The sequence below is a fragment of the Hippopotamus amphibius genome, chromosome 9 (assembly GCF_030028045.1).
Source record: "Hippopotamus amphibius kiboko isolate mHipAmp2 chromosome 9, mHipAmp2.hap2, whole genome shotgun sequence".
Classification (NCBI taxonomy): domain Eukaryota; kingdom Metazoa; phylum Chordata; class Mammalia; order Artiodactyla; family Hippopotamidae; genus Hippopotamus; species Hippopotamus amphibius.
The window spans coordinates 105,068,053-105,085,287 of record NC_080194.1 but is presented as its reverse complement, the minus strand read 5'-3'; the positions used below and the strand labels follow the sequence as shown (position 1 = coordinate 105,085,287).

At 43.3% G+C, this 17,235-nt stretch overlaps 1 protein-coding gene across 8 annotated transcripts in view; it reads right to left on the bottom strand.

Annotated features, from left to right (window-relative positions):
• Window positions 1–17,235, bottom strand: part of CUX1 (cut like homeobox 1) — a 354,634-nt gene that overhangs the window by 132,948 nt on the left and 204,451 nt on the right. For all 8 annotated transcript variants that reach the window (XM_057748078.1, XM_057748079.1, XM_057748081.1 and 5 more), the window contains 2 exons: window positions 5,505–5,642; window positions 1,015–1,138 (listed from right to left, as the gene is read on the bottom strand). In XM_057748078.1, the coding sequence (XP_057604061.1) occupies window positions 1,015–1,138; window positions 5,505–5,642 (262 nt within the window). The remainder of the gene's footprint in view (window positions 1–1,014; window positions 1,139–5,504; window positions 5,643–17,235) is intronic.

The window sequence follows — 17,235 nt, the reverse complement described above, 5'->3', positions numbered from 1 at the left end:
GCCCAAGAGGGCCTGGAGTCAACGTAGCAGGCATTCTTCTTTTCTAAATGAAGCCAGCTTAACGGTGCCCCAGAGAGGCCTTGATAATGCCTGAGATCTTCACAGAGCCCACCTCATAGAAGTCTGAGCAGCTGCATTCCAAGTCCATGGGAAACACCCCCAAAACCCCATTGCTGGGCCTGTATCTCACGTGTAACCAGACATTTAGTGCCTTCCGTTAATGGACTCACACGTTTCTTCACGACAGGCTTAAATTTTTAAATCTTAGCTTCACCAGAGTTCTGAGAGACCTGACTAATGCAATTTGAACTGATAAGTTCACCAGTCCTTACAGTGTTTTCAAGAAATCTAACTTTCATTAAGTCATGACACTAGTAAAAAACCAACTCCTGTGGCAAAGTTTTGGGTGAAGCAGGCCAGCGGAAACCTAACACTCACAGCACCTGGACGGTGCATTCATATATCCTACTGATACCAACTCCTTGATGTACGATGTAATGAAAAGAGGCAAAAAACAAAAAAATTAAAAAAAAACAACAAGGTGTGTGTGTGTGTGGTGGGGGGGGGGGGGGGCGGCGGCTGTTAAGTATCAAAATTCACTTAAGAAGGTAGCAGGAGCTCAGCGTCACCCAGGGCTTCCCAGAGAGGACACGGAGCAGGGGTCGAACCTGCCCCTCTCATCTCACCTTGGGTACAATCCCCATGTGCCAACTACACACAGTTTGCGCTCAAGACCCGGCCCCACATGGCCCCGACAGACAAGCCCTTTGACCATCTGACACCATCTACCAAAGGGGAAAGACTGCTACATTTCACTCAAGGTCATGATAAAATACAGAACAAGGGACACTTTTATTTTTCAAACAAAATTGTGCCTTTGAGCCCCTAGGATTTTGGTTTCCAACCTGGGCTTATTTCACAGGATCATTTAAAAAAACTGTCCTGAGATGTGAAGTGTACAAGCAAAACATTATGTCAGCACGTCACTACATGCAGACCCAAACATGTGCTCACCTCTCCTTTTCTGCAAAATCATTTTGTAACTTTTGTTCCTTTTCGAGAGCTATGGTCTCCGCTTGGTTCTTCAGAGTCTGTTCATATTCTCGGATTTTCTCTTTAAGTGCTTTTATCGTAACCTCTGCATAAGGGGAAAAAAAAACTCCAGTAAGAGAAACATGGTTCCATTTGGCTATATATACTAGGCTTTCGTAACCTAGGAGGATCAGTGTGTTTTAAACTTTAGCTCTTCAACTCTGACACAAAATCAATGCTTATGAGTCCCTTCGGAGACCTTTTACTCCCTAAATGTTAAATTGAACTTTAAACATTTAGGTTGAGGAGGATCAATGGATTTTGCTGGGAAGAAGAACTATGTCTCTCTAATACAACTTAAGAAGGGGGGGGGGGGGTAGAATCAATGGTAAAATATAATATCATCTTATTGATGAGTCTTAAATTAGTCCTCTACTGAAGGAAGATTAATAACATTTTAGTGTGGGTTTAAGTACTTTCTTACAAAGAAAACAGTTCATAATTGTGTGCACATTTTGGAAGAAGCCTACAGACCTCCCTGGCTGTGGGCTGCAGCTTTGCTGTTTCACAAGTGATGAGACACGCGGGGCGCTAAGTGGATCTGGTGCGCGTCTCCTCGGCTGGAAGGAACCAGCCCTGGAGCTTGGGTGCCGAGAGCACCCTCTACCTGGGGCCAGAGTCTGGCAGACCTGGGCTGTGTGTGCAGAACTGATGACTCCGGGCCCAGGGGAGCTGCCGCTGAGGGAGGGCGAGTGCCAGAGGTGCAGGCAGCAGTGCTGTGGGATGAAACCCTACGGTGCCGGGTGCTCAGGACACAGGGCCCCTTGGGGGTCAGGACTGCCCCTGGAAAGCCCAGGCCCCCCACCCCACCCCACCCAGTGCATGTTTACTGCAGTTGCTTCTATGACCCAAAGTGGGAACAGGTGCGGTGATACAATGAAAGGGGCAGGGTCCTAACTCAGACCTGTGTGGCTCTAGGGCAGGACTGGTCCACCTGCTCCCCACCCCCAGACACCCCCACCCCACTGGGCGGGCCACCCAGTCCCTGACAGAGCACTGCGGTCCCAGCTCCAAGGTGAGCCGAGCCCTTGGGGCATCGCCTCTGCCTGGGCACAGAACTGTCTCACACGAGGTAAGATTGAGTTTCTTGGTGGTCCCAGCACCTGACATGGTGGGTGCTCAGGAAGTGACTGAGGCATGAGGTTGGGCTGAGAAGGGTGATGCCCTGATGGGACTGTGACAATGGGGCTCCAGGCTCACATGACAACGCTGCCTGCCAGGTCTCTGCCCACGTAAGCGCTGGGACTGGTGGCTCTTGTTCCTTCGGGCTGTAACTCACGTCGGCTTCTGCTCCCTGAGCTGCACGGACACGCTGGGCTGGGCGGGAGCGTGGCAGCCAGGCGTTTATACCCATGTGGCTCATGCAGAAAGCTAAAGCCTCTTTTGTTAAGACAAGAAATTGGCCCTTTTCTTTAAATGGAACCAGGGGGTTCTTCTCAGAGGAGGAGAGAGGGAATTAAGATCAACGACCCTGGCAAGGCACGTGAAAGACGAATGGGGCGGGGGGGGGCTGCCTCTCGGGCTGGGTGTTTAGGGCCCAGAAGAAACGCCCTATGAGCGTGATGGTTAGTGATACATGGAGCGACAGGGCCCGGGCTCTGCGGGAGCGGAACATGTCCAAAATGGACACAACAGGTCACCGATGGAAACGTCTGCACATTCTTTTTAGCTGATGGTCTATGGGACTGTAAACACGCAGCATTTCTGCCTTGAACAATGGGTTGGAAACATCTGGGCAGCCCCTGGACCCCGGCACTCACCCCATCTCAGTGTGACCCATCTATGCTCCTTCCAGCGGAGTTTGGGGCACTGGCTCGGGGCCCCCACTGTGTCTGATGGGGTTTCTTTGCCACCTCCCACCCTGGGTGGGCTGCTCAGTGAGCCAGGGGCCGACTTGTCCTGGAGCCTCTGTCTCTCCTCTGGCGCCTGGGCCCGGGTCTAGGACATTGCCCTGGGTGTGTCCCAGCTGGGCCCCCTCTCTGTGAGGAGGGGAGGCGGGACAGTGGCGTAGAGGAGAGGACACTGAAGAGCTTTGCTCCAACTGGCTGTGCCTGGGCCCCTTTACTCACCTTTAAATGGAGTGGGGGAGAACTATAGCACACGACAAAGAAACTCCTGTCCTGCTCTAATGTCTGATCAATCCACACTACGGCTGTGATGATTAAAACAAGCGATGTGCACCTCAACCCTTCCAAATAAAATTATTTTTATACTGGAGAGAAAAGAGAGGAAAGCGGCATTTTCCTGGCGGCTGGGAAAATCTGTAAGTATACCAATAAATAAAACAAAAGACCGGGGCGGGGCGGGGGGAGGAGGGCGGGGAGGTGGTGATTTCTGGAAAAAACCATAGCGCTCAGTAAGAGCAGCTGATATTTACTGAGTGTCGGGAACAACGCTGAGCGCCTCGGCTGCATCTCATTTAATCCTACAACAGCCTTACAGGGTTAGTGTGAGAATTCCGCCCCCACCCGAGAAAATGAGGCTCTAACAACGTGAGACCATGTGCTCAAGTTTGCATAGTGAAGTGGTGGCAACCAAGGGACCCTGGGCCCATCTGCTGGCCTCCGGAGCCTTTGTTCTTGAGTCTTGGGCTCTGCATTTCTTTCTTTCTTTTTTTTCCCCAGCTGTGCTGCGCGGCTTGTGGGATCTTAGTTCCCCAACCAGAGACTGAACCCATGCCCCCTGCAATGGAAGCTTGGACTCCTAACCACTGGACCACCAGGGAATTTTCCTTGGGCTCTGCATTTCATTTAAAAACTCCCATCAGAGGACTTCCCTGGTGGTCCAGTGGTTAAGACTCTGCGCTCCCAATGCAGGGGGCCTGGGTTCAATCCCTGGTCAGGGAACTAGATCCCACATGCTGCAACTAAGAGTTCACATGCTACAACCAAGGAGCCCATATGCCACATCTAAGGAGCCCAACTGCTTCAACTGACACGATGCAACCAAATAAATAAAAAACAAAACAAACATTAAAAAAACGCCCATCAGGTAAGGCCTTTGGGGAGGTGATGGCCCGATGCTGGGCAACTGGCCCCAGGGCACTGACGAAGCAGGTGGGGGAGGGTGACCCCGCCCTTTAACAAAACCAAATCAAACTGAAGGGAACCCAAACGGTGGATCTGTTAAAATAAGATGCCAGAGGTCACTGGAAGGAAACACACAGAACCAGAAGTTACAGGTGCTCTTACCCTGGGCGCTGGGCAATTCTGACCAGAGCCGAGGCCTGCTGGGGGAAGGGAGCACTTCTCACACTGGACCCCAGCCTCCTAAGTCCTCACCTCGCTCCCCACAGGACCAAACTGTTCTTCAAGTCCCACGGGCTCACAGCTCCCTGTGGGGCCAGAAAAAGGTAGCGTCTCCGAGGAAGGGGCCCTCAGGCCTGTGCCCTCACCGCCCAGGCCTGGACCTTCCTGCCTCTTCCCGGGTCCTTTCCGTGGACGACCCCTCCTCGCCAGCCTGTGTCCAAAGGTCTCAAAACCCAAGGATGCTTTTAAAAATTGTCATCAGGTAATTACTTCTCCACCCCTCAGGGGAAGTCCCCTAAGCAGTTTACTCTCTTCTGTCACCTTCCTCAACTACACCCCCAAACAAAACCAAACAGGCCCACTTCTACTCGGACTTGGCTGAGAAACCTGCAGTGGCTTTCAGATGGGGTGGCAATTTTCCTCTAAGACCAGGAAGCCATGAAGCTCTGGATTTTAGGTGTGGGAGAGATTTCTTTGTTCTTCCCTGACAGGAAAAGCCAGGCAACCTTTGCCTTCCCTCCTTGTAGACGGCTGGACAACCACACCAAGAGGCTGTTTTGTTTTCTTTCGTTAAATTCGTCATGAATAAGTGACGCTGACAAGGACACCCTGGTGCGTCGGCGTGGGGACGTGGTGGCGCATCTAAAGCCTTAATGTTCAGGCAGCAATTACTAAATGAGCTACTGGATGTGACCCTTTGATCACAAGCTGACTCTCTGACAGGTGTCACCCGCAGGCAACGCAGCCGTCTTTGAAAAGGCAGATCCTATCACATGATGATGCAGGAAAAATTTTTTAAAATCCTGATCTGTCCCATTGGGAGGGCAATAAAAATCACATGCAGTCATTGTGCAGAGGAAACATTTTCCTTCTCAATAGCTAAGCGTTATTATTATCTGTCTTTAATGACTCTGATTCTTGCCCCACCCGGACTTCATGACGTAGGTGACCATCAGAGCTAGTCCCAACAGTATGGAGAGGCAATTACAAAAAAGAAAGACAGAAAGAAAGAGAAAGGAAAGAAGGAAGGAAGGAAGGAAGGAAGGAAGGAGAAAAGAAAAAAGAAAAGAAAAGAAAAGAGAAGAGAAGAAAAGAAAAGAAAAGAAAAGAAAAAAGAGAAGGAAAAGAAAGAAAAAGCAAGGAACGAATACATCTTCCACCAACCTTGATTTTTCACTTCAGCAAATTCCTTGTTGTATTCTTCGAGGGTTTCCCTAAGTTTCTGGTTCTCCGTTTCAATGTCGTGTAGGCGCTGCACTTTGAGCTGGAGCTGCTGCCCAAGGTCCAGAGCTGGAACGGGATCTGCATGAGAGGGAAACACATGTCACCCCACTCTGGACATAGACGAGCCACCTTCCCGGCCTTGTGGAGGCTCAGAGCAGGTTGCCCAGCTCCGAGGCAGTCAGCTCCCTGGGGCTCGGCGGCTTGAGGACCAGGTGCTTCTCTGCACATCCTGCTTAGGGATGTGCACGCAGACCCACCCAGTCCACGACAATGGGGTGCAAATGGCCACAGGCTCCCTGGGATTTGCCCTGGCCTGGTGTGACACTTAAAGGATTTTTCATTCCCTGATCTGAAAGGAAGAGAGATACAGGCTGTGGCAGAGGGGAGAGGAGCCCAGGAAAATCACCCATCACCTAGCACCCACTCAGAGGAGGCAGCGAGTGGGAAGGTGCTGAAAACCTCAAGTTTCCAATAATTCTTATGAAATTGGAAATAACACCTGATACCCAGAGAGTGTCTGGCCATCACTGAACACTTTTATAGACATTTTCTCATTTGAGCCCCAGGACACTCCTGGGAGGGAGAGGTGAGACGTGGATTACGTTCCTTTCACGGAAGCGGGAACTAGAGCTCAGGGAGGTGTGGTGACGCGCCCAGCTTTCTGGCTGGTTATTGGGCAGAGAGAACTCAAATCCACCCAAGTCTGTGAGAGCCAGTGACTGTCCTTTCAAAGAGGAAGGTCCCCCGAGGGGGCAGGCTCTATAGGAGGACCCGCTATTCAGGACAGGACCCTTTTCTGTCATGGTCCTCCTCCTTTACTAAGGAAGGATGCTCAGGAGATAGTCAGGGTTACCAGGTGGTGACCTGAAGACAGGAGAATCCTGGGTTTCTGCTCTCAGCGGTTCTTCCTTTCCCTAGAGGCATAGCTGGTGACCTAGCTGCTGTGATCCACCCTGGGCCAGTGGGCCAGCCAGCCTGGAGGCCACATTCCTGGTTATAGTACAAACAGCAGGAGGACAGCATCTGGGCCAGTTATGAGAGGTCTTATAGCCAATTCAATGTGCCCTCCACCATCAGATTCACATACAAGAAACTTACAATGTTAGGGGAACCACTGACTGAAATCTCCTGCCCTGGCCAGGCCCAATAGTAACCACTTGCATGGGTTATCTTACAACAGGAGGTCCTGGTAAAGAACGTGGAACTGGCAGGTTACCACTAACTGGAAGAATTCCAGAAAGATCAAAGGGAAAGAGGAGACGCCAGTCTATATGTTCTATCAGCCGCCCAGAATCCTTGCTGGAGTCCATCTTGACTGAGTGATGTGTGCGCCACCAGGAGGGACCCTGAGTTAGAGTGATTGGCCAGGGGCAACCCGGAAACTAACCCCATCACCATAAAACCCAAGACTTCGAGCCACGTGGCAGAGCAGTTCTCCTGGGTTCCCTTACCCTCCTGCTCTCTGCCCGGGCGCCGCTTCCCCATAAAGTCTCTTGCTTTGTCAGCACGTGTGTCTCCTCAGACAATTCATCACCAAGTGTTAGACAAGAGCCCCCTCTCAGGCCCTGGAAGGAGTCCTCCTTCCTGTGACAGATTTGGACCTAAAATCAGACACTGCAGACGTGGAATTTATGGTACCAGCGCCACCTTTGCCTTTAACATTAATTCAGCACAAAACTGAGAGACATTAAATGTTCTTCTGGCGTCAACTGGGTCTTTATTTTTATTTCTGCTGCACTTATAATCCACCTGTCGGGCCCCAGTGGGGCACTTCCTCTAGGACTCTCAGGCTCAGTCAGAGCAGAAGCATACCCAAGTCTGCTGGGCTTAGACAAGATTACGGAAGATATTTCTGGTATGGACGCCAGCATCACTTGTGAGACGGCTGCAAAGATTTAGTCTCCAGTTGAGGAATGCTAAACACCGAGCCCAGTGGATCAACAAGGGTATATATGCAAGCACTCACTTAATTTTCAAATACCAGAGCTGTTAATTTTTCAGACCACCCTTGGTTCCTGGAAATGAGGGCTCGGTCTACCACACCTCAGTTGGCACGGCCACCAGGAGCCAGGAGCACTTTGAGATGCCAGTGTCTTTATGGGGTTTACAAAAGGCAGGCCCTGGGGCACGTCCGGCACAGCGTTTAACACTGTCCATCACATGAAACCCCGGCGGCCGGGCATTGATTCTGTGCATATACACAGTTTATGGCTACATCATTGCTTTCTCATTTGTGGCCTCTCATTATTATTTTTATCAGCATTAAAATATTAAATTAGATTTCAAAAGCTATTTCAGGGAGATGGTTCCTTGTAAGCAGGAGTGGTAATAACACTACAGAATGAACATCCTCAGAACATTTCAGGTGTGGATTTTTTTTCTTTTTTTTTTAATTTCAGTATCTTTCTTGGGCACCTTCCCACCCCCACCCTCCTCCCCCCTCCCCACCCCCCAGAGTCATGCTGGGCAAGTGGTCTGAAGGAGATAAAACACTATGCCCTTGGCCTCCTCCATGTAAAATGACAACTTGAACTTGAAACAGGGGTCAGGGAAGAATTGAGGAGAAGGAGAACCACTGTGCTTCCATAAAATTCTATGAATGTTCATTCCTATAGGTTTCCAGGCACAACTGCCAGTACACATTATATTTTTAAAGAGCTAAGCTAGCACACTGCCCTCCATCCCCCAAATTTCTGTTGACAACTTTTCCAGTCCATTCCTTTTAAGAGGCCAGGACCCACTGTGTCTGCTTCAAATAAGAAATAGTTTCCCTCATTCGATTCCGCAAGGAATTCAATGACATATAAAAATAACATGCGCATTATCAAGTGAATGGTAGAACTTTTAGACAAATTTTCAAAGCATTACATTGTAAATGAAAATTCTGGCAATCTCATAATTATTCATTATGGCATGTATATTTAATTTAACATGATTAAAGGTTAATGCCTAAATAGCAGAACTGGTCACAGAATAAAGAATGAACTGAATGTTCAAACATCTCTATGCATTAAACTTCAAACTTTACTACAGTACAGTTGAATGACTCAACGCCTACAGCATTTGAATATTGTTTTGGATTATGTAAAAGGCATTGCTAAAGTACCTCTTAGGCTTAATTTTTATTACTTGTATTAAAGGAACAGCTAATTACCACATGACAATATAATGACTCTAGCATGTTTGGGCTAGAGACCAAAACAATGAATTTCGACATGCCAAACCCTAGCCTGCATGTTAATCTAGGGGAAATCATAGCTTTTTGTCTCGTTAATGATTTCCAATGCCATTTAAACCCCACACAAGTATTGTTAGGTCTTATTCTGTACGTCACAAGCCTCCGATCTCAGCAGCTCAATTAGGGAATTGTCTGGGGGAGGCAAGAGCACACACCCATATGTGGAATGGCATCGCGCGAAATCCTGCAGCCCGTCTTCCCTGCTGCCTCCAATTCAACATGCTTTACTGCCAGTGCCATGCACCCGACGTGACAAACTTGCAAAGTGTTCTACAATCATCTCATAGTTCATTCCTGAAACACTCTTTGAGGCATTCTATAGTTCATTATGCAACACAGGACTCAAAAGAACATAATTATAACAAACAACAACAAGACCGTCACCTGTATTTATGCAGCACCTTCCCCTAGGTACATGGAACATTATCTCATTAATTCCAGCCATCACAGCCAGAGGTTGGGGGAGGGGGCTTTGCAGCATGTCAGGCGCTGGCATCTTACCCAGGGACAGGTCGAGGAGAGAAGTCAGCCAGGCAAACAGGTATGCAAAAGTCTAATTAAGATTTCTGCTTCCTGAACCAGCAGCCGACTAAATTATACAGTCTCTTAGGACAAGTATGTCCTAAGCATCTGTCTGCTCTGGGTAAGGCACTGGGATGGACAATTCAGCCAAGTCAGCCAGGCCCAACCTCACAGACATAAACCATGTTCACAAATAACAAAGGTTAAGCAAGAAGGGCAACACGGAAGACTGTCCCCCCGATAAAGAAATCAGGAAAAGGAGATTTTTTTCTTTTAAAGAAGAGTCAGAGTTTAGACCCATGAAGACAGTGGGGTAGTCAATTCACGTGGAAGAAACAGCATGGAAGGGAGAAAGAAACAGGGGAGAGCCAGGCACAGCCACAGGAAGAGTTCAGTCTGACCGCTGGTTCCCATGTACACATTCTATGACATCGGGACTGTTCTAGGTGCTGGGGGAACACGGTGGTGAACAAGACAAAATCTTTGTTCTCAAAGACCTGAAATTCTACTGAAGTGAGGGAGACAGACAAACAGCAAAATCAAACAAAACAGAGCATTTTCAGTACTGCCAAGTATGAAGACGAGAGGAGACGGTGTGCAGAACAGGGAATGGGTCCTGGAGACAGAAGGACAGGGAGGGCCTTGGAGGAGGTGACCCTGGGATTGAGATCTGGAGGGTGAAGAGGAGAGAATGTGAGGACTCTTGGCAGAGGGAATGGCAGTGCAAAGATCCAGAGGCGGGTTCGAGGATGGTATATACAAGGCATAGAGATAAGCCAGTGAGGTATGATGAAGGGAAGGGAAAGTGGCAAAGGACAAGTGGTCAGAGAGGGAGGCCTGTGCCCAAGGATTTAAAGAAAAATATGAACACAATTAAGGAGACGAAGAGACGATATAAAGAAGAATCAAAATGAATTTAATGCTGAAAACACAATGTTGGAGATGCCCTGCTGCGCAGTAGGTAGCATGTCAGTCTCATAAAAATACAGTGTAAAGTGAGCTAAGGGACCGAATCTGGGTTCAGTTCTACTCCTGATGGGAAAAACCATCAGAGAACAGGACTCTTGCAAGATGAACCATTGCAGCATGAGAAGAAAACTGCAGTACTCTGAACCACTAAAAGGTTTGTTGGTTGTCTAGTTGAAAAGTAAGAGTTGTAAGCTTAAAGATGAGTTATACAATTTTCTTTTAAAAAGCTAAGCATTCTAAATTAGCGGCCCTGTTTTGTGATGGCAGATGGCTATCAGGAATATGCTGCCTGGAAGACATTTAAAAAAATATAAACACATAATCTATGTCTTTGAAGTAAATGTGATGTTTTAATACTTAGTGGGAAAAAAAAAAAACTACTTCTTGAATGAAACTCATCTACAGTGACAGCATTCTAAAAGTGGATATTTGGAAATGTTCCCATCATCTCATAAACTTACAGGCAAAGACAACATTGTCTACAAAAATGTTTCAATGCCTCATATCAGAAGAGAGGGAGGAGAGGGCAATGGTTTAGAGTGTGGGCCAGACTACACATGATCGAATTCCAGCTCTGCCACTTACTGGTTGTGCAACCTTAGACAAGCTACTTAATAACTCTGTATCTTACTTTCTTCATTTACAAATTGGGCATAATAATTGTGCCAATATCTTAGGTTGCTGTGAGGATTAACTAAAATAACATGTGTATACACTGCCAGGCACAGAATTAATATTCAGTAGATGTTACCTATTATCAACTAACTCAAAACTGATGAAATATTTGCCAAAAGGAGTTTCAAAGCATCTGTTGATAATATAAAACAATACAGCATGTTCTGAGTAGTTAGCAAGAAAAAATGAATACCAAGGTAAATAAAAATTTACTAGCTGAATTTCAAACTAATACTTTCTCATAACTGGTATGCAGGTTCCAAAAATATGAAATTGTTGAATCATATTTTTGTAAAGATAGCTAATAATGCACTGCCTGGTTTGGATCTATGTATCTTTTATCTTTGCCAGCCATTTATGACAGGCATTAAAGCCAAGAACAAAATTAACAAAACTTGGAGATTTCCACTCCTGGCCATGACAGATCAACTGGCATCAGACTTGCCCTCTGGCCACAAACAACTAGAATGCTAGACAATCTAAATGAAACAACCATTTACGGATGCTGTACAACCAGCAGAGCAGGATGGTGATCCCTGAGAGAAGGGAAACAAATAAGCTGAGCCCTGTGATCACCCTGACTTGCTGCCAGGAAACACCTTCTGGACTGCAACAGAGGGAAGGGGGAACCCAAGCAGAGCATGATGGTCTTCTTGGACTGAGAAGACAGAGATCAGAAGATCAGGAGGCTGAGGTACCTGGAATTTATAGGGCAGAGCACTGGAAAAGAGGGAGATATGCGGAGTTAGAGAAATCTGCAGAGGCGTAATCTAAAATCTGTTGCTAAAAGATAAGGTACGTACATACACAGGGTGAAACTCCACAAGGCTGGGCAAAGAACTACAAGGAAGGTCTAAGTAAACAACTCCTAGAGTTCGCAGAGTGCTGGGAGGCTTTTGAGTTGCAACCAGCCAGAGAAGAGAGGCTTGTTGAATAACTGGGACATTCAGTAGAAGACACCAGAGGGCCACACCAGAGTGGAGGGCTAAGCTAATCCTAAAGTAAAGGCTAGTCTTGACCTGCCCCCAAAAGCTTAAACACATGTCTCAGAATAATTGAGTTGATCTGCAAGTAATTTAACTGCCTGCCCCAAATACTTCAGCACTCTTAAGAAAGACAGCAAAATCCAGTTAATAATTACAATGTCCAATAGCCAATCAAAAATTACTAGACATGCAAAGAAGGCGGATAAGGGGAAAAAATCAGTTAATAAAAACAGAACCAGAAATGACAAGAGATAATGGGAGTAGTTGACAAAGACTAAAACAATTATTATAAGCATGCTCAAGGATTTAAAGAAAAACATGAACACAATAAGGAGAGAAAGAGACGCTATAAAGAACCAGATGGAATTCTAGAGCTCAAAATACAGTATCTGAAATGAAAAAACTCCCTAGATTGGCTTAAGCACATTAGACACTGCAAAATAAAAAAGATCAGAGAACTAACTCAAAGACATAGTCACAGAAACTGTCTAAGCAGAAGCACAGAGAAGAGAATGAAAAAAAAAAAAAGTTACTAAAACCTCAGCAACCTGTGAAACAGTATCAAGCAATCTAACATTCATGTCCCAGAAAGTGGCAAAGGATGTATTTGAAGGAAGTGGAGAAATTTACAAATTTGATGAAAGCTATAAACCCCCAAATCCAAGAAACTCAACAAAATCCAAAGAACACCAATAAGCACAATCAAACTGCTGAAAAGAAGAATAAAAAGAAAATCTTAAAAGCCAGAGAAAAGAAGACTCTCAGGGGAAGAAAGATAAGGCTGATGGAGACCTCCTGTCAGAAATGATGTCAGTCAATCCTGAAAGCGGAAAATGGAAACAAAAACTGCCAACAGGTAGTTTTATACCCAACAAAAAATATCCTTCAAAAATGAGGGTGAGATAGATATTTTTTTGTTTGTTTCAGATGAACAAAAGCTGGCAGAAGTCATTGCCAGTGTACCTACACTATGTGTTAAATGAAATGCTACAGACTGAAAGAAACAGATGCCAGATAGAAACCTGGATCTACACAAAGGAATAAACAACACTGGAAATGGTAAATATATGGGTAAAAATAAAATACTACTTTTCTCATTTTTTAATTTCTTTAAAAGACAATTGACTATTTAAAAGCAAAAATAGTATGATGTATTGTAGGGTTATAACATATGTAGAAGTAAAAAATAACAACACACAAAGGACAGGAAGGAGAAAATGAAAGTGTACTGTAAAATTCTTACATTGTATGTGAAGTGATATAATATTATTTGAAAGTATAGTGTGATAAGTTAAAGATGTTTAATGTAAACCTTAAAGTAACCACTAAGAAAATAAAATGAAGAGCTATAGCTAATAAGACAACTGGGGAGATAAAATAAGATCACAAAAAAATAATCAAAAGAAAGCAAGAAAGACACAGCAAAAAAAACAGGTAAGACAAGTAGAAAGCAAAGAGTAAGATGGTAGACTTAAACGTCTCTTTATCTGTAATTACATAAAACATAAAAGATCTAACATTCTACTTAAAAGGCAGATTGTCAGACTGGATTAAAAAAGAACATGGCAGAGCTGTTTACGAGAAATAAAACTTAAATAAAACAACAAAGATAAGTTAATAGTAAAAGGATAGAAAATGATATAACATGAAAACACTAATTAAAAGAAAGCTGGAGTGCCTATATCAAAATGAGACAAAGCAAACTTTAGTATAAGGAATATTAACAAAAATAAAATCACTGTATAAACTTAAAAGTATCAAATCATTGAGAAGATATAACAATCTTACTAAAGGTAAATATACTACAAAACAAAGCTTCAAAAACATTAATTAAAACTAACATAAGTGAGACAAGAAAAAGAAAAATCCACAATAATAAAGATTTCAAAACTCTGTGCTTGCTAATTAATAGTACAATTAGATATAAAACCAGTATGGATACAAAAGACTTGAACAACACTGTCAAACAACTTGACCTAATTGACACTTATAGAACACTCCACTCAACAAACTACAGAACACACATTCCCTTAAAGTACACATGGGACACTCATCAAGTTAGAAATATACTGGACCATAAAAGAAGTCTCAATAAATTTAAAAAAAAAACAAAGACAGAAATCATATAAAGCACATTCTCTGACCACAGTGGAATAAATCAATGACCTAAGCCTCCACTTTAAGATCCAGAAAGCTCTAGCCAGACTGATCAAAAAAAGAAAAAGAAAGAAAGAAAGAAGGAAAGAAAGAAAGAAAGAAAGAAAAAGAAAGAAAGGAAGGAAGGAAGGAAGGAAGGAAGGAAGGAAGGAAGGAAGGAAGGAAGAAAGAAATTCACAAATTCCAAGATCAGAAATGAAAAAAGGAACATGACTACCCACCCTACAGATATTTAAAAGGTAATGAAATATCAACAACATTATGCTAATAAATTTACATGAAATGGACCATTCCTTGAAAAATTACCAAAATTGACTCAAGAGGAAATAAAAAATTTTAATAGACTTCTATCAGTTGAAGAAGTAAAATTTATAATCAAAAACCTTTCTATAATTCAAAAAGATACATGCACCCCTATGTTCATAGCAGCACTATTCACAATAGACAAGACATGGAAACAACCTTAACATCTATTAACAGATGAATGGATAAAGAAGATGTGGTACATATATATATATATATATATATACAATGGAATACTATTCAGCCATACGAAAGAATGCATGCCATTTGCAGCAACATGAATGGACCTAGAGATTACCACACTAAATGAAGTAAGTCAGAAAGAGAAAGACAAATACCATATGATCTCACTTATGTGTGGAATCTAAGATACGACACAAATGAACTTATCTACAAAACAGAAACAGACTCATAGACATAGACAACAGACTTGTGGTTGCCAAGGGGGAGGGGGGTGGGGGACGGATGGAACAAACAAATAAACAAACAAACGCCTTGCAACAAAGAAGATCCCAGGCCTGGATGACTTTGCTGGTGAATTAGAGATGCTTTAGAAAGAAGTACTGGCAATCTTACATAAACCTTTCATCACTTAACTCATTTTATAAGACCAGCACTACTACCTTGATATCAAAACTCATAGAAACTTTAAAAGAAAAAAAAAACAGGTAAAAAAAATTCAGTGCTATGTTCCTAATGAACTTAAATCCTGAAACCCTTAGTAGAATATCAGCAAATTAAAGCCAGCAAATTCTAAAAAGCACAGTACATCATATAACCAAGAAAGACTTATCCTAGGAAGGAAAGTTGGTTTAACACTAGAAAATTAAACTGTTTCACCATATTAAGAGACTAAAAGAAAAATCATATTATTATCTCAAAGCAGAAAAAAATATGACAAAATTCAATACCCACTTATGATAAAAACTCTCAGCAAACTAGGAATATAAGGGACTTTTCTCAAACTTTTAAGAGTGTCTACAAAAACCCACTACAGCTAACATCATATTCAGTGGTGAAAGACTAAATGATTTCCCTAAGGTTGGGGCCAACACAAGGATGTTTGTTTTTTCTACTTTTTATGTAACATTGTACTGGAGGTCCTGGCCAGTGTGGAAAAAAAGAAAAAAGAAATACGTGATATTACAGACTGGAAATCAATATGGACATAAAACACTCGAATAACACTATCAACCAATTTTTGACCTGATATTTACAGAATATTCCATCCAACAAATGTAAAGAACATAAATCTCTTCAAGGGCCCAAGGAACATTCAAGATAGAACAGTCTAGAGAATCTCCAAAAAAACTTCCAGAACTAACAAGTAAGTTCTAAAAGGTCACAAATATAATATTAGTATATAAAAATTAGTCACATATATATAAAAGCAACAAAGAATTGGAAAAGAAAATTACAAAAAAATACCACTTACTACAGCATCCAAAAACATGACCTACTTAGGGATAAACTGAACACAATACGTGCCAGGCTTGTATGGGGAAAACTATAAAATACTCCTGAGGGAAATTAAAGAAGGCATAAAGAAACATACAATGTTTGAACTGGAAGACTCAATAGTGTTGTCAATTTTCCTCAAGTTGATCTATAGATAAAGTGGAATCCAGATCAAAATCCTGGCAGGCTTGTTTGTAAAAACCGACAAGCCAAGTCTAAAATTTACATAGACACTCAATTAGCCAAAACAACTGTGGAAAAGAAGACCAAAGAAATAGGACTTATGTTACCTGATTTCAAGACTGATTATAGGGACTCCCCTGGTGGCGCAGTGGTTAAGAATCCACCTGCCAAGGCAGGGGACACGGGTTCAATCCCTGGTCTGAGAAGATCCCACATTCCACAGAGCAACGAAGTGTCACAACTACTGAGCCTGCACTCTAGAGCCTGTGTTCCGCAACAAGAGAAGCCACTGCAATGAGAAGCCTGTGCACTGCAAGGAAGAGTAGCCCCTGCTCGCAACAACTAGAGAAAGCCCACTCGCAGCAATGAAGACTAATGCAGCCAATAAATAAATAAATAAATAAATTTATATTAAAAAAGACTGATTATGAAGCTCCAAGAATCAAAATAGTATGATATTAACATAAGATTAGACATACAGATCAATGAAATAAAATAGAGGGTCCAGAAAAAGACTCACACATACACCATCCATTAATTTTCAATGAAACTCAACCCATATCATACACAAAAATTAACTCAAAGTGTATCATAGGCCTAATACAGTTTATACAGCTTCACACACACACACGCACACACACACCCCACACCACACCACACACATACACACCACACCACACCACACACCACACACATACCACACCACACACACCACACCACACACCACACACACACACACATAAAAGAGAAAAAAAATTATGACCTTGGACTAAGCAATGATTTCTTAGAATATAAACAGCAAGAACGAATAGAAGAAAAAAATAAATTGGACTTTATTAAAATAAAAACTTCCGCTCTTCACTTGACAAGAAACTGGGGGAAAATATTTGCAGTCCATATATTTGACAAAGAACTTGGATGTAGACTACAGAAGGGCTACAATTCAATAGTAAGTCAAACAACCCATTAAAAAAAATGGGCAGAAGATTTAAAGAGACACCTTATAAGTGCAGATCTATGAAGGTCCAAAAGCATATGAATAAAAAATTAGCATCATCAGTCATCAAGAAAAATGCAAATTAAAATCACAATGAAATACACGCTACACTCACTAGGATGTCTAATATCTAAAACACTGACATACGGGAATATGTGTATAAATACAGATGATTGAACTTGG